The sequence below is a fragment of the Poecilia latipinna genome, unplaced genomic scaffold (assembly GCF_001443285.1).
Source record: "Poecilia latipinna isolate Pla-1442-1.1 unplaced genomic scaffold, P_latipinna-1.0 Scaffold908, whole genome shotgun sequence".
NCBI classification, from domain to species: domain Eukaryota; kingdom Metazoa; phylum Chordata; class Actinopteri; order Cyprinodontiformes; family Poeciliidae; genus Poecilia; species Poecilia latipinna.
Genome location: NW_015113524.1, coordinates 5,235 through 28,653, shown reverse-complemented (window position 1 = coordinate 28,653; position 23,419 = coordinate 5,235). Strand labels below are relative to the sequence as shown.

Sequence of the window (23,419 nt, the reverse complement as noted above, 5' to 3'; positions counted from 1 at the left end):
GATGTACTTAAATTTTCTTCATTTAGTCTTTTTTTTAGGTAACCATTGTGCTTTTACTGTTATACAAAACTGAGCTTTTAACTGCCAGCACATGATTCATGTAAATTATCCATTGTCATGCTTAGTTGATGAAAGACTACAAGAGCCAGAATGCCTGTGCGAAATGATCTTGTAGGAAATGCAGTGTTAGAATTAAAGCAAATGTTTCTTTTTAAATAAATAAAACAACAAACGGTGTTTTCCAGTAATAATTTGTATGAAATTCACTAATTAAAAAAAAATATTGTGACTAAATATTATTTTTAAGCGATTTTCCTGTCTAGTTCGCGTTTGACTGATCCACGTACTACAAGTACCACAATGCACCATTCTAGTTTCTCCCGACATGAAACATGGCCGCCTACAGTTCATCTATGGTGTTTCTATTTACGTTTCGCCTGTTTTCTGTTTTAAGAATGACAGTGGAAGAAAGAGCTCGGGTTCGAAGTCATTTTGAGTAAAATTTAAGTTCAGTGTGTGTTTTTCTGTTTGGATAAATCGGTGCTGTGATTTTATTTTATTTTTTTATGAATAGTTTCTGTGATACAGACTTGGATATTTCTTTTCGCTGGGCTTATCAAAACTGCGATTGATTTAGTCAACCAGAAACCCACAGAGTTCACACCAGGGCCTGGTCGCGATGTTTAGCCCCGTGAATTCATCTTATTTTCGAGTCAGTCCGACAATTATCAACCGGGAGCTCGGGAAGACTAAGATGAGATAGCAAGAGTGAACACTGGAGTGCTAACACGGGGTTTTTACTGGGAGCGTAATCCCTTCATAACTTGGGAGCAAACTGCGGAAATAAAACCCAACTCAACATGTTCGGAAACCTTTTTGAGGAGGAAGAGGACGAAGGCTTTGTCTCGACCTCCGCCACAGGAAGAACTGCCAAGGGGGGAGAGGAGCCGCCTCCACCCCGTGGGAGAAGCAATCTGTGCGGCATTAAAAATCAGGGAGGGACGTGCTACCTCAACTCTCTGCTCCAGACTCTGCTGTTCACCCCAGAGTTCAGAGGTACGGTCAGATGACTCTCCCACCTGTGCAACAGGTCACCAGATGACTCTTTTCACCTGAGTGATTCGTCTTTGTTGGTGTGTTTGCAGAGGAGCTGTTCAATTTGGGGCCAGAAGAATTGGGGTGTCTTGAGGATAAAGACAAACCAGGGGCTAAAGTAAGTGAACAAAATGAAAGCACAGATCCATCCTGTCATATTTGAAAGGCTGGTGATGGAATAATTGTGTGGGGGGGATAATTTATGAGCCCATTTGGCCATTTAATATTTACTTAACATTGTCAGGTCCTCTTTGGTCCATCAAAATTTTAGATTTTGTCTTATTAGCATAACTGGAGAACTGAAACGGTCCTAGGACTCAACTCTGGGGAGCTCCTTTAGAAAGGGGTGGAAAAGAAGTCTGAACATTTCCTGAAAGATACACATTGGTGTCTTTCAGGTAGCCAAACTAAAATATGACACCTGACAAGTGAATAATCAACAGTGTCGAAACTGGTAAAAGGTTTATGGTTTCAAGTCGGTATGATTTTAAGAGAGCCATATTTGCAGGTTTTAAATTGTGGACTGATTAGAGCCAAAACTAAAATACAACTCTATATCATCGGCATACAGGTTGGATTTACAACTGTAAAATAAGGATGTAATACTGTTGATATAAATTGAGAAGAGAACCCAAGGGAGCACCCTCGAAAAGAAGACTGAGCGTTTTCTTTTTTCTCTTTTTACTTGTTTCTTGCCTTGCGAAACAATAAACTGTCATCCCTTGCCTGGTTCAGCTTTAAGGCCAAATTAGTTTTGCTCTTTTACCCTGCAGGTCCGAGTGATTCCTCTGGAGCTCCAGAGACTGTTTGCCCGCCTGCTGCTGGTGGACCAGCAGAGCGCCTCCACGACCGACCTCACCGACAGCTTCGGCTGGAACAGCACCGAGGTCAGTGACGGGGGAGAAAGGAGAGGCTCACGTTACACTTCTTTCTTTCTTTTTTTTTTCTTTCGGTGATTGATCTTATGCCGCAGCAACATCCGCCACGGCATGCTCAAAAGTACGGAACGTATTTGCATTATCGTACTGCAGTCAGCCCAAGGAACCTGAGTGGAATTCCAGTTCTTTCTGGAGGCCGTCCAGCTGCCAAATTATTACCTGAGGAAGGAGAACAAAACGTTACAGACACACAAGTTGCCATAGGGCGTGCAAACCCAATTTTCCAGTGGAAAAATACATGCAGTGATGTGATCAAACAAGCAGCTGCACTCTTAAAAACCGCTGGTTGGCAGTGAGAAGGAACTAGGCATATAGTAATTGACGTAAATGTTGACAAGTTGTAAAATGAAGTTACATGACCTGACACAAAAACCCAACACACCACAAGGAGAAATGGAAACTAGTCAACTGTGGAAAGCAAAAATAAAGGCAAAAAAAAAAAAAAAAACCCAAAGGATCTGCTGGGGGGGATTTCTAGTTTGACATTTGTTTATGCAAATCTAGCTTAATTCTTAGCTGGTTCTGTAAAATGTTAATGACATAGATAATCACCTGTATTATCTATAAAAACCATCCAGTGTTTTTATTTGTTGATTTCAGTGAGATGACCCCAATGTGCTCTGATAAGCAATGCTTTGCTTTATTGTCTTAATAGCAAACAAATGTCAATAACTGGACATTTGTTTCCTTCCTTCGAAGTGTGGATGTGTGCAGCACAGCGAGTGTCGAATGACGTCACCGACATCTGAAGCGTCATTGGTTCACAAAGAGACATTTGGCATGATTTATAAATAGACTACCATGCAACCGCTCACACATAGCGGGTCGGTGTTTGCAAGTTTTTCGGGCATAGAGGTGCTTTTAGAGCCCGTAGGGAAAAGAAAGTTTCCCTCCATGTTTGAACACTGTGGTTTGATCACAGGGTCTCGACGTTTTTCAAGAAGTCTTAACGTTTAATCATATCGGCTTTAATTTTGGCATTTATTTGTTTCATATGCTGAAATTCTGGCTTTGGATTTAGACATTCTCATGTGTTGACAAAACCAGCTCCTTTATCATTAAGTGTATATTTAAAAAGTTTTTCCAGTGGTTGACCATAGCGCAAAAGTTTTAAATAAAGTTTTAAATCTTGCTGCCTGTATTGGTTTTGAAGGCAATGCAGCAAGCTAACCTATAAAAGCGTGAGAGCACTGGGGTCACATACCAGAGCCCAGACCTTAGTGGATAATTATAATTAATTTCCTTAGATCCATTATGCAAGTTATTCAGCTAAGAAGCTGAATAACTTAAGACAATTTTATATGTCTTAAAGGGCTTACAAATTACCACATGTAACTTGGTGGAACTCACAGAAAGCTCCTTGCTGTCTCGATAAAGTGATTACACTCTCTCTAATGAGTTATGAGTTGGTTTTTGGAATGCAATATGATTTTTTTTTTTTACTGGCAGAAGATGTTGGATGTTTTTCATAGTGCAACAAAAATATTGTTGCTGTATTTAACTCCTCCAGTTGTAAAATCGCTCACCTTGTTGGCAGTGCCGCAGTTTTTGGAACCGTTCCATAATTCAGGACAGGCTATTAAAAGTTTGACTAATTGTTTATACAGAAACATTTGATGAGAAATGTTAGATTCTGTTGTATTGCCTTTTTAAGTACCCGTTATGCTCAAAGTTGGAGATGCTGATCACATGAATATGTGCAAGATGAATTGATATGTACATTCTAATATATTTTATTCGTTGCCATGCCTTTACCGTTGCAGGACAGTGCGGGTTTATTACTGATTGATGAAATGATTCACAAAAAAAAAAAAAAAGAAAAAATCAATCCAGTAGGGGTTTTGAGCCCATGAAGCTTCAAGAAATGAACCCTTTTGAGAACCAGGAGGCCAGAAGGCATCAAGGCTCCATCTGGCCACCTCTATAGTGAAGTCACAGCACAATTTTGCTTTCTAAATGCATCAGACTATTTAAAAATTGGGCTGACGGGTTTTTTTTTGTTATTATTTTTTGGAGGACTTCCAGTGGAAGTCGTTTCACTCTTTTTGCGTTTTCATACATTTGCAGCTTTGTTTGCACAACACCGAGACTTCTTCCTCAGGATGTTTTTGCCCACTGCGAAATATTTTCTACCTACTTAATTTTCAGTTTTTCCATTAGTAGAATAAAATGTGTTTATATGACATCAATAGATCATACTTCAAAAGAGTCCGCTGGCTCAGAACAAAGTTTATAACTCACTTTAGTATATGTAAAACTGAACCAGTTTTAGACTAGTTCTGTCTCTTTCATCATGGGGTCACGTGGGTCGTACAAACTGGAACAAAGCCTCTCCTCGTCTGAACCGTTCTTTTCGTCGTTCTTTCAAGGGGACGAATCAGCACGACGTGCAGGAGCTCAACAGGATCCTGTTCAGTGCGTTGGAGCACTCCCTGGTGGGCACCAGTGGCAGTACACTGATCCAACGCCTCTACCACGGCACCATTGTCAACAGCATCGTATGTAAGGAGTGTGGAAACGTGAGCCAGAGGAAGGTGCGTTGCAGTACGAGGACCCTCGTGTAGAGAAAATCTAAAAATCCGCGTCTGCCCCTTTTCGGTTTAAATGCGTTTTCGTGCCGTCGGCAGGAGGACTTCCTGGATCTGACGGTGTGCGTTTGTGGCGTGTCCAGCCTGGAGGAGGCTTTGTGGAACATGTTTGTGGAGGAAGAGTTGTTTGAAGGCAACAACCTTTATCGCTGCGCTCAGTGTTCCCGGCTGGTCACCGCTGCCAAGGTCGGTACCAGTGACGTATGTTATAATCCAAGAAAGTGCTTTTTAAAAAAAAATTCTCTCTACTATCATAAATGTTTTCCTTTGCCGTTTCTCAGTCTGCCAAGCTGAAGCAGCTGCCCCCGTTTATGACCGTGTCTTTGCTGAGATTCAGCTTCGACTTTGCCAAATGTGAGCGATACAAGGAGACCGGACGCTACGTCTTTCCGCTCACCATCAATCTGCGACCTTTTTGTGAGCAGGTACCGGAAAGATTTTAGTTGAACTTTCCTCTTTGTACGTGCAACGCTTCCAAAGTTTCATTTAAATGATTGTAGCTTGTAGCTAATGAAAACCCAAGACTCAGTTAATGAGAAATATAGACTATTATGTATGAACATAAGGAGTTTATAGCAAAAAGGTCACTGCTAAAGAAGCTGGGAGTTTACACCGCTAGCCAGGCATGTGTTTGGAAAGTTTGGAGGAAGGAAAAAATGTGGTAGAAGATGATGCAACAGCTACAATGAAAACCTGCAGCTGGTTTGAGGATTTGGTGAAGATGCATGCAGTATTGGCTGAGGCCAGCACATTAACAGAAATAAATACTCTAAATACATCATTCTACATGATACATCATTGATCTTTCTTTGAATTACTTGGTTTTGCCTCTTTACAGACTGATGCAGAGGACTCTGACTTCACATATGAACTGTTTTCGGTGATTATCCATAAGGGAGGCTGCTATGGCGGCCATTACCACGTTTACATCAGAGATATCGACGAACTTGGAAAGTGGGAGCCACCAGTGAGGAGAAAAAAAAATGCTGACTTTCGTTCAAACTAAGAAACTGCTGCTGCTTGATAGTTTCTTTCACTTGGTTTTATGCATGCACACATCAAAAAAGACATCGCCTCTGTTTCTCGTTGACAGGAAGAGGACTGCAAACCCAAAGCTCAAAAGAAAACAAAGGAGGAAGTGAAGGAGTCATCTGAGCAAAAACTGCAGGAAGACGACCCGTTGTCTATCATTACTGCTATCATTGCTCAGGTAGGTTTTTTTTTTTATCCCTCAAACTTTTCATGGAAGGTCATGGCTGAATGTTACTGCAACTAAGCCACATTTCCACTACTACCACCATGAAAATGTTCAGTTTAGTCTTGTTGATATTGTGATTCAGGATATTGTGCTATTTCCACATTTTTTTTTTTTTTTCAAAAATTTTCTGATAAAACTGGCAGACTGTGGCTAGTAAAGATTTAAACTGTAGTACCTCTTCTGTCCTCTAGGAGTCATCAAAAAGCGTTTTGTTGGATCAGCTGGGTCAAAAACTCATGAATAAAACTGGATCATCCTGGAGCAAAAGGTTCAGGAAACCCTACGGTCCCATTGGGAAGGTATTCTTAGTTTTTCCTCCTATATTAATTTTAAAAAAAAAATATTTTAAATCTAATCCAATTTCTTTGCCTTTTTCAATAATTTGTTTAATTTTAGTTCCTGCAGTCACACAGTGACATTTTCATTTTGGTGTCCAATGGGACTCGAGTGGCATTGAAAGCAAACCCTCCGAGCCCAGCGACTGAGGCCTCGGCTCCTTCAGAGCAAACCACAAACTCTGAACCTTCAACAGCTTCAGATGGAGCAACTTCTGATCTGCAGCCAGAGGGAAATCAGAAGCCTAAACCAAAACCAGAGGTACTGCAGAAACAGACCGACTCGGATTACACATTTCAGTTTTTTTTTTTTAACTAACATATAGAAACAAAAATTTATAGATTATTATTATTATTATTATTATTATTATTTTTGTCTAAAGAATGAATGGAGCCTGGAGAAATGTCTTGTGAAAAGGTTGGAGACCTAAGAAACCAGAACTCTGATCTGCTTAAAACAAAAATGTAAATTTAAAAGACAAAAAATTCAGCCGACGTTCATGTAGATCTTATAATTCAACACTCTGGTGCTTCTAAGATTTTGCTCGCACTCCTATGTAAAATCTATTGGCAGTGAATGGAAGCAGCTGAAAGTCTCACTTGTGAACAGAGTTAGTAATCTGTTTACTGCTTACAACAAAAGGTAGGCTATGCATAGTTCCAGATTGCATGCTTATATAAGCGTATAATGGTGCAATCTTTATAAAGGATGCTCTGGCTCCAAAGGTTTGTTTGTGTCGGAAAAGTATGTTTTATCTTTGGATGTCTTCTTTGAAAATGATTGGCAGGACAGAAGGACACACTTGTTTCTGCCTCTGAAGCCCCATAAAATTTGCAATGTAACTATATAAGCGTGACCTGTCTTGTGACTCGTTTTGTGGCTGTTTTCTCATGGCGCGTCCTCCTGTCTGACAGCAGGGTAGCCACTGGTTTGACCTCAACGACTCCACTGTGACCTCCATCAGGGAGTCGGACATCGAGAAGCAGTTCCAGGGCAAAGAGAGCGCCTACATGCTGTTTTACAGAAAAACGCAGCTGTACAGGCCCAGCGAAGGTACAAAGTAACTTGCTTGCATCTTCCGATTAAAAAAAAAAAAAAGTGCATCTCTAAAACAACTTGATCATACAATAAACATAGAGTACATTTTCCGCAGGAACAGTTCTTTAATTTGTGTGCTTTTTTTAAAATTATTTTTGTTTTGCTTTTGCAGCTCTGAGCAATCCACAGTATAAAGTTCCTTCCCACTTCATCCAGATGGCCCAGGATGAAAACCAGAGGCTGCAACAGATGCGGTATCAAAACAAGCACACAAGTGAAACAAGTTGCTCTGTCATTATATGCACAGCTGCACAGTCGGGTCTGACTCAGTCATTATGGTTCAGTTGCTCTGTAGAAGATCTTCTCACAGATTATTTAAATGTTGCATATTGCAGCTCCTCAGTTCTGCACAGATGAGGGGAATCAACATTTTTTTTTTTCTTTCTTTTTTTTTTTTTTTTTCATTATAGCGAGGAGTTTGATGCCACTAATAACACAGTAGAGCTGCACCTGCACCTGGCCCCCCTCTACAAAACAGTCAATGGAGTCCTGCGGCCGCTCAGCGAGGAGCCAAGCGGAAGCATCAACCTGAGCTTCGACCGGAGGAAAACCATCGGCGATCTGCGGCTCACCATTTATCACGTACTGTGATACCAGTAAACGGATACTTTTGTGTTTTAAAACTCTTTGTTATGTGAAGGTTAAGATTTTTTTGTTGCTGTTGCAAAAATATAGATGCAGGAGTTCTGGGAAGGAGATATGGCATTGACTGTAGCCAAGAGTCTACCTGCAGGTTTACACCTCTACAATACTCTTACAGGTTAGACTTCACAGGCAAAAACAATAAAAAAAAACCACCTGAAGGGAAAGAAACTATATTAAGGAATGTTTGTTTTTAACCGTCACTGTGTTTTTCCTTTTCGCAGATGACAGTGTCTCCCTGTACAGTGCAGGAATCCACACAAATACTGACCTGTTTGTGTGGAATGGTAAAGAAGTAAGGAAAAAGTCACCACATGGGTCTAATTCTAAGAATTTTATCGAGGGGGACAACATCTCATACGCCCGTGCTTTTTGCTTCTTCAGGTTCGCGGTGCCGCAGTCCAAACTGGAGCCGAGTGGGAGCCGGTGTTACTCACCGTCGTTCGCCCTTTCCTGAGCGAAGGCGTGGAGCACGAGGCGCAAAACGGGGTCAAGTGCGAAACGACCGACAACTGCGATTCTGAGAACGGGGCTGCGGGACTGAAGAGGGAAGCGAGAGGATTCGCGGGCGGTGCGACTCTTGGGGAGGTGAGGGAGGCGCTGGGGGAGCCGAGGGAGAGTCTTCTGTGTCAGGAGCATAACAGAGGAAAGGTCGGGGGTGAGGGGGCCGGGGAGGGAGGAGGCGCCAGCGGCTGGAGGGTGTTTCCGCCCGACGACATGCAGCGGACTTTGAAGGAGCTGTCGCTGAAAGACGGAGATGCTTTGTTGGTGTTGGAGCCGCAGTCGTTCGACAGCAGGTGAGCTCTCTTGCGCAGCGCGTTTAATTCAAAATGTATTCATACCTCCAGACCTTTCCCACATTTTGATACGCTAAAAGTCACAAACTTGAGTGGATTTTGTTTGGATTTACTGCAATGGACAGACACAAAGTTTTGCATTTGAAAAACCACATGTGGTTTTCAAAGTTTGATTTTTTTTTGTAATTAAACCCCCACCCTTCCGAAAGTACGATGTACACTTTGATTTGAATTCAGCCCCTTTTACTCGGATCCCCCTAACGAACTTTAGTCATAGAAACTCAGGTAAAAATGCTGAGAGCCACAAATCGGGTGGCTGAAAGTTTTATGCCACAAATCTTTCCTGTAAGAGTCCTGATCAGACCAAAATCGAACTTTTTGGCCTACATAGACAACCAACACTTGCACATGCCTTCCCCACATTTCCAATTAAAATACACTGAAGTCTTTGTTTCTTACTTGTTAAAATGTGATGAAGCGAATTGGGGTATGAATACTTGAGCAAGGCACTGAGTGTTTGGTTAGTTTCCTGTTCGTGTCTAGCAGCAGTCTTCTTTACTGTGCTCAGCGTGTTCTCCCGGACCGGAGACGTGGTCACTGTGACCACGCCGTCTGACTGCCGCTGGCTCCAGGTGGAGCTTCGAACTCAGATAAAAGGAGGTGAAGAAGAACAAGAGGAACAGAGGAAGAAAGTAAAGGTTCCAGCCACAGGAAATACGGTCAGTAATTAATGTCTGTCTTGTCATCTCACTTGCTTTTTAATCTTGTTATTTTTGTTTTAATCTTGTTTGTTTTAGTTTTGTTTTTTTTGCATCATGTTCCCTCACCCAAACGGCTTCCTTTCTGTTTAATATGTCCTGCCACAGCTGCTATATGAAGTGAAGCAAAGAGCCATTTGGGAGCTGCAGCTGCAGGAGCAACCTTCAGGCAAGATGCTCAAAAATAATGTATAATTGCAGTCCTGCAGCAGAAGTACACCTTAGACAAATAAAAAAAAAAAACACACACACACAATAACAACAAATAATTCAGTTTGTAACTTTTACTGTCTACATTAATTTGCAAATAGGTAGAAAACGTAAATGGATTCATCCAGTCATATAACTTAAACATAAACTTGCACAAGCACTTTTTAAGAGAGTTTGCTTTTGTCAACTACAGTTATTTGTTGGACCTTTTCAGTAACTTTTCTGGTTTCTGTAAGTTTACCTCCCTGTTCTGTGTGTGTTGCTGAGCAGGTGCGCAGTACTGTCTGAGGCAGGTGGACTGCTCTGGGAAACTCCTTCCTCCGGGTACCGTTTCATTTCTTAGCTGGAGGCCATTTGAGTTGGAAATCCCCCTTACTTTAGCGAATCAAGGGACACTTTCTCTAACTCTGACCGCCTGAAAGTCTTTGATAGTTACCCCCCCATAAATCTGTCTTTGAATGTTTTTTTTTTTGTTTTGTTTTTTTTAATCATAATTGCACATATGCTGACTCACTGCGGTTTTCCTGACAGTATGTGAGGAGTTGAGCGTTCGGGATGCAGGCGTGCGACTCATGACCACGTTGACTCTCTGTCCGGGAAATGCCCCCAAGGAATCACAGGTGTGTTTTTTTTTTTTTTTTTTTTTTTCTTGTCTTCTTCAGTAAAATCTTCTTTCCTTGCAGCTGCAACGATGAAAAAGACGGAACTTTTAATAGTTTCCTACATCGTAAAACAAACCAAGGCGGCGTGAGTTTATGCGGGCTGATTGAAGTTGAGAGAATTTGTTTCTGTGCTTTTTCAGCTGTTCTTGCACTTCACTGTGGGCTCGGCCCCCTCTGCTGGCATGGAGATGGATATAATCGTGGAGAAGACCTTCACTGTTAAAGAAGTAAGGAAGTTGAAGAGAAGTTTTCCATAATGTTTATTAAATCTTACAGCTAAGTACAGACTTTATAATAATCATCGTTGCATGCATATTTAACAATATATTTCAGGAAAACCCCAAATGGAGGTTTTGGAAAATAGTTAATTTTACTAAAAAGTACATCCATATGTACTCAGTACTTTTGTTGGGGGTCTTGTTTTACATTTCAGTTGTTTTTTCTCCTTAGTCCAGGTTAGCCATTTCTGATGTTTAACACAAGTAATACTACATTTTTAGCATTGATATATTTGTTTATGGCAGTCCAGCTACTATCCCAAAATCTCAAATCTGAATTTTCCTTTCCAGTCCTCTCACAGATTATATTATCCTTGTTCCATAATGTCTTTTTTTTCCATAAATATGCTTGGATGCACCACTATCTGACAACTTCTTGACAATTGTGAAGGTAGCAACCTTCCCCTTGATTTTTGCAGGTCTTTACTTAACAATACACATTTTCTGAGAAACCTACTTTGGGGTTTTCATAATAATAAAATTTAATATAAATAAATTCTTAAAATGTTTTATTCTGCATTTGAATTTATGTTAATTTCCCCTCTCTTTTTAATGATATTCTAATGAACGAAGATGCACTTGTTCATCGTAATTTGCACAAATTTAAAGTCATCATGTTTGTTGTGTTAGTGTCTCAGAGCTATGCTGGATGCTGTTAGGCTTGATGGTAAGATTTCATCATTCCTTCTCTTTTGTGTTTGTTGTCACCATCTATATTTGCTCTACTACTACAGCTTGCATGTTCACTAGCTGGTCAATGGTTGATCTTCTGCTTTTCAGGTACCAGTTGGCACCTGAGGAGGCTGGACTGGTGTGAGGAGGTTGGAGAGCCGCTGATGGATGAGGTGAATCAATGCAGGTTTTTAAACAGTGTGTCATGCTGCGCACATGTCAGTACTGTTGAATCAGTATTTGGGACTTCACTGCACAAAACAAATGTTGTAAAACTGCACATTATTAAAGTAAATTTAAGCTGTGTACATTGAGGAAGTTGGTACTGAAGCTAAAAATGTGTGGTAGTGTTGAGACAGAAAACAGATGGCATTAAGGTATTTCATATTATGATCAATTTTATTTCATGTTTTTGTCATAAAATTGTATGCATAGAGAACAAACGTAGGAGAGATTGATTCTCCTTCATAAGATGATTACAATCCTCAGGAGCAACATATTGACACCTTTTATTCCCAGGACGCCTCCTTGTCAGAGCTGAAGATTAGCAGTGGTGAGACGTTGGTTGTTACTGAAGGACTTTTGCCTCCGAAGGTATCAGAATATCCCTGGATGTCTGGATTATTGACAAATCTTCATAGCGTCCCCGTTTATCTTTTATTTCTTTATCTTTATTTCCTCAGGGATTTCTCAAGCTTTCTGTGTGGCTTTATGTGGATGAGAGCGGTGTGGAAGCAGACTTCAAGCACTCAGAAAACAGCTCTGCTGAGCAGCCCATGCAGGGAGCGGAGGCTACAGATGGGTCTGGTGCTCAGTCGATTTCTCTTTGTGGCGAAAACAAGGCGGAGCTACGAAACGTCGGGAAGGTGGAGATATCTGACGATGCCACACTGGAGGACTTAAAGACTCAGGTGAGGTGTTCCCACTGGTGTGTTGGTGATTTATCTTTAGTGATAAGCTCCATGTTTTTCAGGTTGGAAGGTCTCCTAGCTATCACCCTAATCTTTAGTTCCCTCTTCAGATTTGTGATCAGATTTAAATTAAAGACCCTGCCAGGGTCACTCTAAAACATTTATGTTAATTCCCATCTGAAACAACATGCTTATTGCTCAGTAACAGCGTCCACACTGAAGAGTGTTGCTGTTAACGCGACGTGGGACTTCATTGATTGGAAAAGGACCAGATTTTCTAAAAACCGATTATGCTGTAAACTGACTGATGGAGTTCAAAGTATGATTTATTTGTGCCTCTCTAGAACAAAAGTTGACTTTAAGGAAATGCTTGTTTCTTTTCTTTTTTTTTCTTCTTTTTTTATCAGTTTATGATGATCCTGTAAGACCATTTCTGTTCACTCTTAAGACTTTACCTTCTGTTTAACTCCCAACACCTGGTACAGACTCCATCAGCTTTGAACAGGTTAGCTTAGGTGACCATCGTGGATTCATCTTCAGAATATTGTTTGCTTTCAGGCTGAATGTGGTAGTAATGTGGATCCACGTTTAACTGTGAAGTGCTCCCTATAAGATGCTCTCCTTGCTCCGTTAGGTGTTGACGTTGCCAATGCTTCAGGACGTGTGCGTGCCCGTTACTAGCTTCCTTCGCGTGTGGCAGATGGAGGGAGGGCGGCTTACGCGCGTCCTTAGAGGACAACAAGTCACACTCAGGTCTGAAAGCTTCATTCACACATTGTGGGTGACAGATGGGTTTTATTTGTGGACACATGCAGAATGTTTGAGCTGGTCTTTCCCCACATAGTTTGTTTGCTTTGTGCTCAGGAAGCTGAAGTTGACCAATGGAGCGGATCTTTGTGTGCAGTGTCTTCTGAAAGAAGAAGATCTCGGGTGAATGCAACTTTAAAAAAAAAAAAAAAAAAAAAAAAGTTTTTTATTCTCTTCCTTTGTTTTCTTTTTAGTCTTTTGAAATGTTGAATTTTCCTGTGTTTTCTTCACTTCTTGCTGATTTACAAGGCCAAAACAAGTGCTGCTGAAGATAAAGATGGGTGTTCCAGGGGAGAGGAGCTACTATCCTCCAGAAGAGCTGGTTTGGGACGCTTCTCACGATTCTACTCCTCGATCTCTGCGCACCAGTCTGGCTGCACACTACGGCCTCTCTCCCGATTCTCTGCTGTTGGCCAAACGCCAGCCGGAGAAACACGCCTGGGAAGAAATCTCCAACTGGGTATCTCTACAAAAGAGAGAGTTTGGCAGAAATGTTGTTTTGGCATCTTACCAGTAATGTAATATTTATTTTGTCGTTTACGTTCAGACTCAACAGGTTTCCAAAAAGAAGAAAAAGAAAAAGGCAGAATCTCTTCTGGGGCCACCTTTTCACCTCAGAGATGGAGACGTAATCGGCATTAAGGTATCAATAAAACACTCCTTTTTTTTTTTTAAACAGACTGTTTGGTCTTTTATTAGAAGTGTTATATCTGGTACTTGTGTGTTTTTTTTTCCCCCATAGAACCTTTTGATTGACAACAACAGGGACTTCATCACAGCAGAGGACCAGCAGGGCCAGCAGAGGCTCAGGGAACAGGCAGAGCAACGCAGGAAAGGGTGAGACCTCCTGTTTTTTTAATATGTGCATCGACTGGGGAGTATGGGATCCTAATCTCATTTTTCATATCAAAATTCCATATTTTTCTTAACCCAAAACTTTAACTTTTCTGTTAGTTTCGATAAACTTATCTTCAGAGGTCATGACATGATGTGAGGGTGAGAATAGCTCCCATATATTATAGTAGTAATATGATTATTATTATTACTATTATCATTTTTGACATGTCTTCTCAGTTTAGCCTTTTTATTTTTTGCATAATGAAGTAAAAATTAGACTATATTTTTTTCTATTGTAAAATTATAAAATACAACTCAATTCGAGATTTTAATACAAGCTAATAATAATAATAATAATAACTAATAATCCTGGAAAATGGTTGTAACCCCTTTATGGATTCAACATGTTTCTTAACATGAATGCGGTAGGGAATGCCAGTAGAACGTGAAATGCGTGTTTCGGTTATTCTCCTCTGTTTTGGTAAAACACTTCGTTTTTGCTTATTTTGCAGAGAGCAGGCTGCAGCCTCCAATGGTGCTGGGAAAACCAAATCCAGGAAGCTGGAGGTGCCGCTGTCCATCAGCGTGGGAGTATTCAGATAGCATCCTTCTTTTCTGTTGACGCACAGACAAATCAGGACTTCCTATGACGTCACACCACACATGAACTAAAATGCCACGTTGCTGTTGGACAATCCCGCTAAATGAGTCTGGTGCCATTTCTTCCTTTTTCTACCACAGTTTGCAAACGGTTAATTGTCTCAAAGCATATTAATGAACACTAAAACCTTCCTGGTTCGTATCCTGGTGATTCGTCAAAAAAAAAAAAAGTTTAAACTTTGATTTCATCCTTTGGACTGTTTCTGTATTATGCATTTTATTTATAAACAAACGTGTTTAAACAATATATCGTTTAAGTAACAATTTAATCGGGGGACTTTTTTTATTTGTCTTCGTCAATTTGCAGCCGGTTCACTTTGAGTTTTTATATATATATATATATATTTGAAGAGTGATTCAACTCTTGATCCCTAAATAAAGTGGAGTTTTTAATTAATTCTGAAATATCAGAAGTTGTTAGTGAAGTTGTCCCCTTTCTGATTACATTTCCTTGAGTAAAGCAAATTAAGAATGAATTTCCTTCCTGAAATCTACATCTTTATATAAGGTAACATTAAGGCCACTTTTTAGACATAAACTTGCCACTGTGCTGTGTGAACAAAAGACTGCCACTCATGATCAGGAACTATTGATACGTTTGTTTTCAGGGCAGATGAGAGATGGGCCTTAATGTGGAGAAGCTTCTCTGCTGCTCTGTCTTCCCTACCTCGTTCTCCAACTCTTCTCGTCTTCTTCTACCTCTTTTAAGCTCGGCTTTTCACCATTTATCCTTACTGTCGCCCGGCTCTCTCAAAATTAATCATGGTTTTTACATTTAAATGCTCACAGTTTAACACTTGGTCGATGGGGAATTTTATTGCCAAGCTGTAAAATCCTGCTTGAGAACGGTAAAATGTAACCATGTGAGCTCTGAAATTTTATTGAGGACTATTTCAGGTTTTATTTGTATGCATATATTTGACTTTGAGGGAAATAAAACTGATTTTCTTTTATGTTTTTTGGGGAAAAGTGATTGCAATTTTATTATTTTTTTAATTTGTCAAGAATTTTCAAACAGACGTCTTGTTTTATTGGCATTGTACTAACAGTAAAATCACTTTTTTGTATCCCAGTTTGATTATTAACAGCAGTGGTCACATCTCTGCTGTTAAGGACCGTTTTGCTGTATCGTTGCAGTGTTTATATCAATGTAAAACTGCTTTTGTTAATGATTAATAAAGTTATAAAACAATTGTGTTCAGATCAGCAGAGTGTTTTGCAATTGGTAAAGTTTTTTTTTTTTTTAGCTGTTCTTTAAGAACTTTGCTCAGAGTAAACTTTCAGAGTTGCAATGACATTTGCCACAGATATTCGAACGTCACCAAAATGATGACATAGCAGTGTGTACTGTGGTGTTTAACTTTGGAAGAAAGATTAACTTTGAATCGAATTGAATCTAGGTTTTATTGCAGCAGCATTATCACACAATTACAAAAAAATCAGAAAAACCCAATCTTGTAGTTTGTGTCCTTTATTAACCATGGAAAAATAAAATACACTAACAAACTCCCCAGTGTTGGCACGCCACTTATAATACTTTTTACAATCTCTTTTTACTAATTGGACAGTAATTGGTGTCCTATAATATTTCACAAGGTTGGTGGATCTTTTTTGGGTGACCCCAAGATGCCAGTGAAGCTTGTTTGTCAAAATGACTATTTGAAAATAAGATTTCAACAGGGATTTAGAATATTTTTATTAATAAGCCTATATTCATGTATTAATGTTTTTAGTCTATATTGTAATCTTAAATGTGCTTTCATTAGTTATAGCTAAAATATAATTTACAGGAATTATTGCGTTAAAAACGTAATTTTCAGTATCACATTTTGTGTTTAGTTCTACACGGTCATTTGAGTGAGCGCCTCTTCACCTCTTGCATTTACAACCATTTAAAAGCGTGTTTTTGTGATGACCAATCAAAGGTGACGCCGCTTTTGATACAACCAATCAGCTGTTCAGACCGTTAATTAAAGACTCCGCCCCCCCATTATTAACTTGAGTCCTTAGCTCTACCGGGATGCGGAGTTTACTCAGAAGAGAGGAGAAGGTGACCAGTTTTAGGCCGAACGGGACTGATTACATCTGCAAAAATGGTCGAGGCTTTCTGCGCAACATGGAAACTGGTGGACAATAAGAACTTCGATGACTACATGAAGGCATTAGGTAAGGAATTTGGATTAAGTTCGTCTTTGTTTGTCAGAATATTTATTATGATATAGTTCAAGCCTAATTTATTAGTGAAATCAGACGTATATTCTCTTGGCAGGAATTCCTTTTGCCTCAAGACAAGTGGGCAATGCTACCAAAACAACAGTAATAATCAGCTCGGATGGGGAAAGAGTGAGGTTGAGAACCCTAAGCACATTCAGGAATACCGAATGTATAGCGAAACTTGGAGAGGAGTTTGACGAGGTGACACCTGACGACCGACACGTAAAGGTAAAAACTACACAGTGTTTTGTATGAGTCACAACCCATTGTTGTTCTAACCATGTGTTTCACATTCTGTCTCGCAGTCTACCTTTACCATGGAGGGAGACAAATTTGTGCATACACAGAAGTGGGATGGGAAAGAGACCAAACTGATAAGAGAAATCAAGAATGGAAAGATGGTGATGGTTAGTTTTATTGAGATTTCTGCTATTTTGACTTACAGTTGTGGTAATATTCTTTAGTTTATACTGCCGGTGGCAGTTCTTGAGGCGTCCATGATTCTGTCCCCGATATAAAATAAATTATATTCTGCTTAGCAACACTGAAGCGAGTGGTTTCGAGAAACGTATCAAGCTAGCACTGAACGTGCAGAAGGCGTCTCCTGAGCGTTGCCATGGCGACGTTCGCCGGACTCCATTAAACGTTCAGCTGACGTCTGAGCGTTTGCCGACAATTTTGACAAACGTCAAAATTGGCTCTATTAAAGGCATTGATATCTATCAAGGCAAAAATAATGATAAAAACACTTATCTTACTGTACTTGTATGAACATCAAAGGCATTACAAGTAAAACTTTCATTAGTTGGTACAAGGCATCAATTTCAAATAAGTAATAAGTATCCATCCAAGGAATGACTCAAGAATAATAAGTATTTGGTAAAATGCTACTCAAGTACTATGTACCTGATCAGAAAATCCATCCATTCATACATTGGGTCCAGATTGGGTCGGATATTTTAGATCTGATCTAAATAGCGCAGATTTCTCTTCCAGATGCAGACACAGAGGAAGTTGTGATGCTGTGCATTTAGACCACAGCAGGAGAAGCCCTCATAATTTAAGAAGAGTTGTTTAAATTCATTGTTTATAGTTATTGGGGCCACAGTCAGTGTTTTCTGGCAGTGCAGAGAAACACATATCTGCTTGATATGTGATGGGAGCAGGATTCTCTAATCAACTTAATATTAAACTGCATAAAAATGAAATGCAACTGAATAACCTATGTCAATAAAATGTAAAAATGGATGGGTAAATATAGAATATGATGGAATAGTTTGGAAACTGGCAGCCAAAATGACGGACAACAAATAAGTCTAGCTTGACCTCTGAGTAAGCCCGAATTATAAAAAACTACCACCTTTTGCAGCAATAAATCTAAAGGTTTTCAGATATATAAAAGGTCCATACAATTCTAGTTATGCCTGTAGCGGCTTTCTTGACAAAAGTAAGAAGAATCAAACCTAATTTCATCTTTACAAAATACTCTCAGTATACACAACTTGCATTGCTTTATTTCTTTTTCTAGACTTTAACCTTTGAGGGCGTCACAGCGGTCCGCACATATGAGAAGGTGGAAAGGAGGACATCATTTATCCAAGGAAAGTAAACCAACCGGAAGCAGCTTTACATTTTACTTGAACTGAAAAATAAACATGTTATTTTTATTATTATTATTATTTCAAATAATGGTTTGCACTTGACTTCCTTTTAGTACATAAGTATATGGTTTTAAAGCCATGGGCAGGTATGATAATCTTAAATGAAAACACCACAGTATCACGGCATTAACACAAAGAGAAACTGGAAGTGTGCAGCAACAGGTGGGGTGAGGCACTGCCACACTCTGTTCATACATCTGGAAAAAAATTCTGGTTACAATGTTACATTTTCTGACATTTCATTAAAATAACTTTGAAAAAAATAGCTCATGTGAAGAAAAACTGCTTTTTTGTTTTAATTGTGACTTTCTAAACCCTGGAAAAATTCCCATGTCCAATATTTTGTGAGGTCCTCTGTAAGATAATGGGTAATGATCAAGGGCCTAAACTGCTTCTGACTTTTGTATTAAACTTTAAACGTCCTCTCTGATGGACATTTACTCCTCCTGCTGCCTCAGCAGATCCATAGCCATCACCAAGGACAGTTCCCACCCTGGCTTCCCCATGTTTGTCCTGCTGCCCCCAGGGAGGCGCTACACATCTCATTGTACGTACGTACAATGACAAATAACAATAAATTCTAATCAATTTTTAATTTAAATTGCTAAACCTTGCTAATATTTCAGACCCTCTATATTCTCTGTATAACTTCTCAGTGCAACATAGTGACCTCCGGATGGTCTGACACAAAGAGGCAGTGGCAATTTTTTTTTATATATGGGCAACTGTCCATGGCGGCATCTCGTAGGGGGCGACACTAGATGTCTGCTCCTCATCACCCCTCCTGGTTCTCACACCGCCTGCCCTCTCTCTCCTCTCTGTAATACCGGTGGACTTTTTGACACCAGTAAAATAATTTATGTTGCAATATCAAAAGCTGTGTGGCACGAGTCGCTGTGTGGTCCACACACCTTACCAGGTGGCAGTTATAGTTCCTATAGTTGTTTGCCGATCGCCTTTAAAAGCTGCTTTAAATTTTCTGCTGTTTTTTATTTGCATTGGGTAGCTGATTTCAGATTGTTTTTTGATAGCCAAAATTAGTTTACATTTATATTTATTTATATATATATATATATACCTTATATATTTTCTTTGACACAGTAACATATTGTGTGATGCAGAAGAAATCTCAAACCAGGTATCTCTACAAAAGAAAGTCAGTTTTTTGGTAGTATACTTTGAGTTACATGTCATAAGTGAACCTCAGAGAATTTGGCAGGATTATCACACAGAGATATTGGTTGGCTTTTTACCTATAATGTAATATTTACTTTGTCTTCTACTTTCAGGCTCAGCAGGTTTCCAAAAGAAAGAAAAAGGCAGAATCTCTCCTCCTGAGTCCACCTTTTCACCTTAGAGATGGGATGCAATCTGCATTAATGTATCAATGAAACCCTCTTTTTTAACAGGTTCTTTAGTCTTTATCACAGCATAAGACCAGAAGAGACTCAGGGGACATGCAGAGCAACATAGGAAAGGTTATTATGTTGTAAAATAATTCAGCAGAGTTTGCAACGAGAAACGTTTTCTCTGAACTGCTATTTGCGAATTTCTTTGCTCAGAGTAAATTATTGCACAGTTACAGCGACTTTTGGCACAGATAAGCTTCATCAAATAATGACATAGCAGCGTCCCTTAGAAGAAAGGTTAACATTGAAACAAAATGAATTTACGTTTTATAGCAACAGCATTATCGCACAATAATAATAATAATAATAATAATAATAATAATAATAATAATAATAATAATAATAAAATTAACTTTTAAATTTGTATTTTTTCTTGTGGTAAAATAAAAAATGCATTACAATTTCCCAATATCACAGTTATTGGCTCGTTCAATACCTTTTACAATTCCTTTTTACCAACTGCCACCTTGGAAGGAGAAGGTTAATTTTTTGTATTAAGACCAAAGTTTTGATTTAACATTTATTTATTTATTTTTGTCTGATGTAATATTCTAATATTATTTGTCATGTACAGGGAGAATACAACATAAATAAAAACTTGAAAACATCAGTCTGTGTTCAATGCTGCTTCATTAAGTGAATTTTAAACTTATTAGAAACTTATTTTTCAGGAAACCATACTTTTTTGTGTTTATTTCTCCATGTTCATGCACACTATCGCCTTATAATTTGACGTCTTAACGTACAACCTGTAGAAACCATGTTTTTGTGCTGACCAATCAAAGGTCACACCGCTTTTGGTGCAACCAATCAGCTGTTCAGGTTGTGACCTGAAGACTCCGCCCCCTGTACTAATTTGACTCACAAAAGAGCTACACGGAATGCGGATTTTGCTTAGAAGAGGGGAAGGTTAGTCAGTTTTACGGGACTGATTACATCTGCAAAAATGGTTGAGGCTTTCTGCGGAACATGGAAAATGGTGGAAAGTCGGAACTTTGATGACTACATGAAGGCACTAGGTAGAATATTTATGACCAATTAATTCAAAAATATACCCAGAATAATGTACTAGTGGAATCAGACCGATATATTCTCTTGACAGGAATTCCTTTTGCCGCAAGACAAGTGGCCAATGTTACCAAGCCAACAGTAATAATCAGCATGAATGGGGATAGAGTGGTGATTAAAACCCAGAGCACATTCAGGGTCGCTGAAGTCTCAGGCAAACTTGGAGAGGAGTTTGACGAGAATACACCTAACGACCGAAAAGTAAAGGTAAAAACTACAAAATGTTTTGTGTGAGTCACAACGTATTGTTGTTCTAACTATGTGTTTCACATTCTGCGGAACGTGGAAAGTTTCTTTCTCTTTCTCCCTTTCTCTTTTGCAGTCTACCTTTACCATGGAGGGAGACAAACTTGTGCATACACAGAAGTGGGATGGGAAAGAGAACAAAATTACAAGAGAAATCAAGAATGGAAAGATGGTGTCGGTGAGTTTTATAGAAAATTCCGCTATTTTTACTTGCCGCCGTGATGGTATTTATTAGTTTATGTTGTCCTTGGCAGTTCTTGAGGCGTTCTCCTGATTCTGTCCCCGGTGCAAAAATAAATAATTTTCTGCTTAACAACACCAAAGCGAGTGGTTTCGAGAAACATCAAACTAGCTCTGAACGTTCAGACGACATCTCCTGAACGTTGCCTTGACGACGTTCGCCCGAATCCATTAAACGTTCATCTAACTTTGGCTAGACTTTCACTGAACGTTTGCGGACATCATCCACCTGCCGAGCCTAGCGCAAATCGTGACACCGCACCTACTAATGGCACTTCCGGTGGCAGGTGTCAGCGGAAGTGCCAGTATGAGGTGCCGAGGTCAGCCGAAGTCAGTGACATCACTGGCAGTTAGTCCCGAAAACAGTGGCTCTTGTGGCGCGTAATGACACCTGCCACTGGAAGTGCCATTAGTAGGTGCGGTGTCACGATTTGCGCCTGCTGTCTCTCTCCACCTGACGTCAAAATGATATATGATAAAACAAACAAACAAAAAAATCCCAGGAAAATTTTATTCAACTATACTTGAGGAATTTTCAGTTAAACTTTAATTAAAAAAATGTAACTGGTGCAGAGCATCAATAATATTTAGTAGTATTTTAAAAAAAGAAAGAAAATCACGGAAAATGTCAGTTTAGGATCAGGTAAGAGTAGCACCACTTAAATATATATATTTACATAAATAAAAGGTATCCACCAAGGAATGTTTAAAAATTAAAAAAAGAAAGTATTTAGTGAAAATGCTACTCAAGTACTAACTGATCAGAACATCTAATTTAATATTTTTAAATAAAGTCAGTCAGACAAAAGTTATGTGGTAAGCTTAGTGTTGTAAAACCTAAAATATTTAAGAATTAAATAATTACAAAACAGCAAATCAGAAAGAACTTTTTACTTTGTTGCCAACTGCTTGTGGTTTTCATGATGCAAGTAAAAGTAAAGAAAACTTATATTACCTTTACAAAAATATCCTCAATATATCTAACTTGTCTTTCTTCATCTCTTCCTCTAGACGTTAATCTTTCAGGGAGTCCAAGCAGTCCGCATGTTTGAGAAGGCCTAAAGTTTAAGGAAGGAGGACATCATTTATCCCAGCACAGTAAACCATCAACAAGAGCTTCTACTTTTTACCTGAAATGAAAAACATGTAGTTTTTTTTCTTTCTTTCTTTTGTTTTTTTTTATATTTCAAACAATGGTTTGCACTTGACTTATTTTCATTCCATAAACACATAATTTTGTAGTCATGGGGATGTATGATAACCTTGAGTAAGAACAGCACAGTATCACTGCATTAAAAAGAATAGACTGGAACAACAACAGGTGGGGCGATATACTGCCACACTCTGGAAAACAAAAGACTGGTCCCAGAATTACAATTTCTTATATGTAAATTTCTATATCCTGATCCTCAAGACGTTCCCTTCCCCATTATTTTGTGAGATCCTCTGTAAGATACATGGATAATGATCAAGGGCCTAAACTGTCTCTGACTCATGTATTAAAAGTGGAAATGAGAAATAAATGGCTAAATTAAACTTTCCTAATCTTTCAGACCCTCTGTGCTCCGTAAAACTTCTCAGTGCAACATTGTTCCCCTTTTATCGCCATTCCTTCACTGGGTTAGCCTTTTTTTTTTTTTTTTTTTTTTGCAACTCTGCATGCAGCTGTTATACGTTTGCTGTCATCATCTCCACTTTCATGCAGCTGCAGATACCCTTAAGACAAACTAGAACGTTTCACACTCCTTAAGTACGCACATTTTATTTTGCATTTGACTGAAGCTAAGCTACAGCTTCCGCTCCTGTTATCAGCGTGCCATTCTTCACATCGAAACTCCCGGCCACTTCTCAATTAATTGGTCGCACAAAGTAATTCATGCAAACACAGTGGAAGGGATTCGGTGCCATAGGGATTTATACTGGGAAGCTTTTCAGTATGAAGACGGATGAATTTCTGAAGCTAAGCTGCGGTCTCCGCTCCTCTTATCAGTGCGCCGTTCTTCATGTCTGAACTCCCGACCACTTCGCAGTTAA

At 39.3% G+C, this 23,419-nt stretch overlaps 2 protein-coding genes across 5 annotated transcripts; both read left to right on the top strand.

Moving 5' to 3' along the window:
* The first annotated feature begins 351 nt into the window (after window positions 1-351).
* On the top strand, window positions 352-14,717 carry usp40 (ubiquitin specific peptidase 40). 2 transcript variants are annotated; one of them, XM_015048863.1, is made up of 31 exons: window positions 352-1,056; window positions 1,146-1,213; window positions 1,869-1,982; window positions 4,403-4,567; window positions 4,661-4,807; window positions 4,903-5,046; window positions 5,460-5,588; window positions 5,715-5,831; window positions 6,071-6,178; window positions 6,276-6,476; window positions 7,133-7,268; window positions 7,426-7,507; window positions 7,724-7,895; window positions 7,989-8,073; window positions 8,180-8,250; window positions 8,340-8,752; window positions 9,321-9,471; window positions 9,619-9,679; window positions 9,991-10,044; window positions 10,252-10,340; window positions 10,523-10,609; window positions 11,291-11,327; window positions 11,441-11,505; window positions 11,852-11,926; window positions 12,016-12,243; window positions 12,878-12,996; window positions 13,108-13,173; window positions 13,300-13,510; window positions 13,598-13,693; window positions 13,793-13,887; window positions 14,400-14,717. In XM_015048863.1, the coding sequence occupies exons 1-31, from the start codon at window positions 861-863 to the stop codon at window positions 14,488-14,490; spliced, it is 3,873 nt and encodes a 1,290-aa protein (XP_014904349.1). In that variant the 5' UTR covers window positions 352-860; the 3' UTR covers window positions 14,491-14,717. The 2 variants fall into 2 exon arrangements, with proteins under 2 accessions (XP_014904349.1, XP_014904348.1); XM_015048862.1 differs by having other exon boundaries at window positions 7,130-7,268.
* A 1,818-nt stretch (window positions 14,718-16,535) lies between these two features.
* Window positions 16,536-22,925, top strand: LOC106957486 (fatty acid-binding protein, brain-like). 3 transcript variants are annotated; one of them, XM_015048859.1, is made up of 4 exons: window positions 16,536-16,713; window positions 16,817-16,989; window positions 17,067-17,168; window positions 22,397-22,925. In XM_015048859.1, the coding sequence occupies exons 1-4, from the start codon at window positions 16,641-16,643 to the stop codon at window positions 22,445-22,447; spliced, it is 399 nt and encodes a 132-aa protein (XP_014904345.1). In that variant the 5' UTR covers window positions 16,536-16,640; the 3' UTR covers window positions 22,448-22,925. The 3 variants fall into 3 exon arrangements, with proteins under 3 accessions (XP_014904345.1, XP_014904343.1, XP_014904344.1); XM_015048857.1 differs by lacking the exon at window positions 22,397-22,925 and adding an exon at window positions 18,290-18,436 and having other exon boundaries at window positions 16,537-16,713; XM_015048858.1 differs by lacking the exons at window positions 16,536-16,713; window positions 16,817-16,989; window positions 17,067-17,168 and adding exons at window positions 20,675-20,850; window positions 20,934-21,106; window positions 21,222-21,323.
* Window positions 22,926-23,419: the final 494 nt, after the last annotated feature.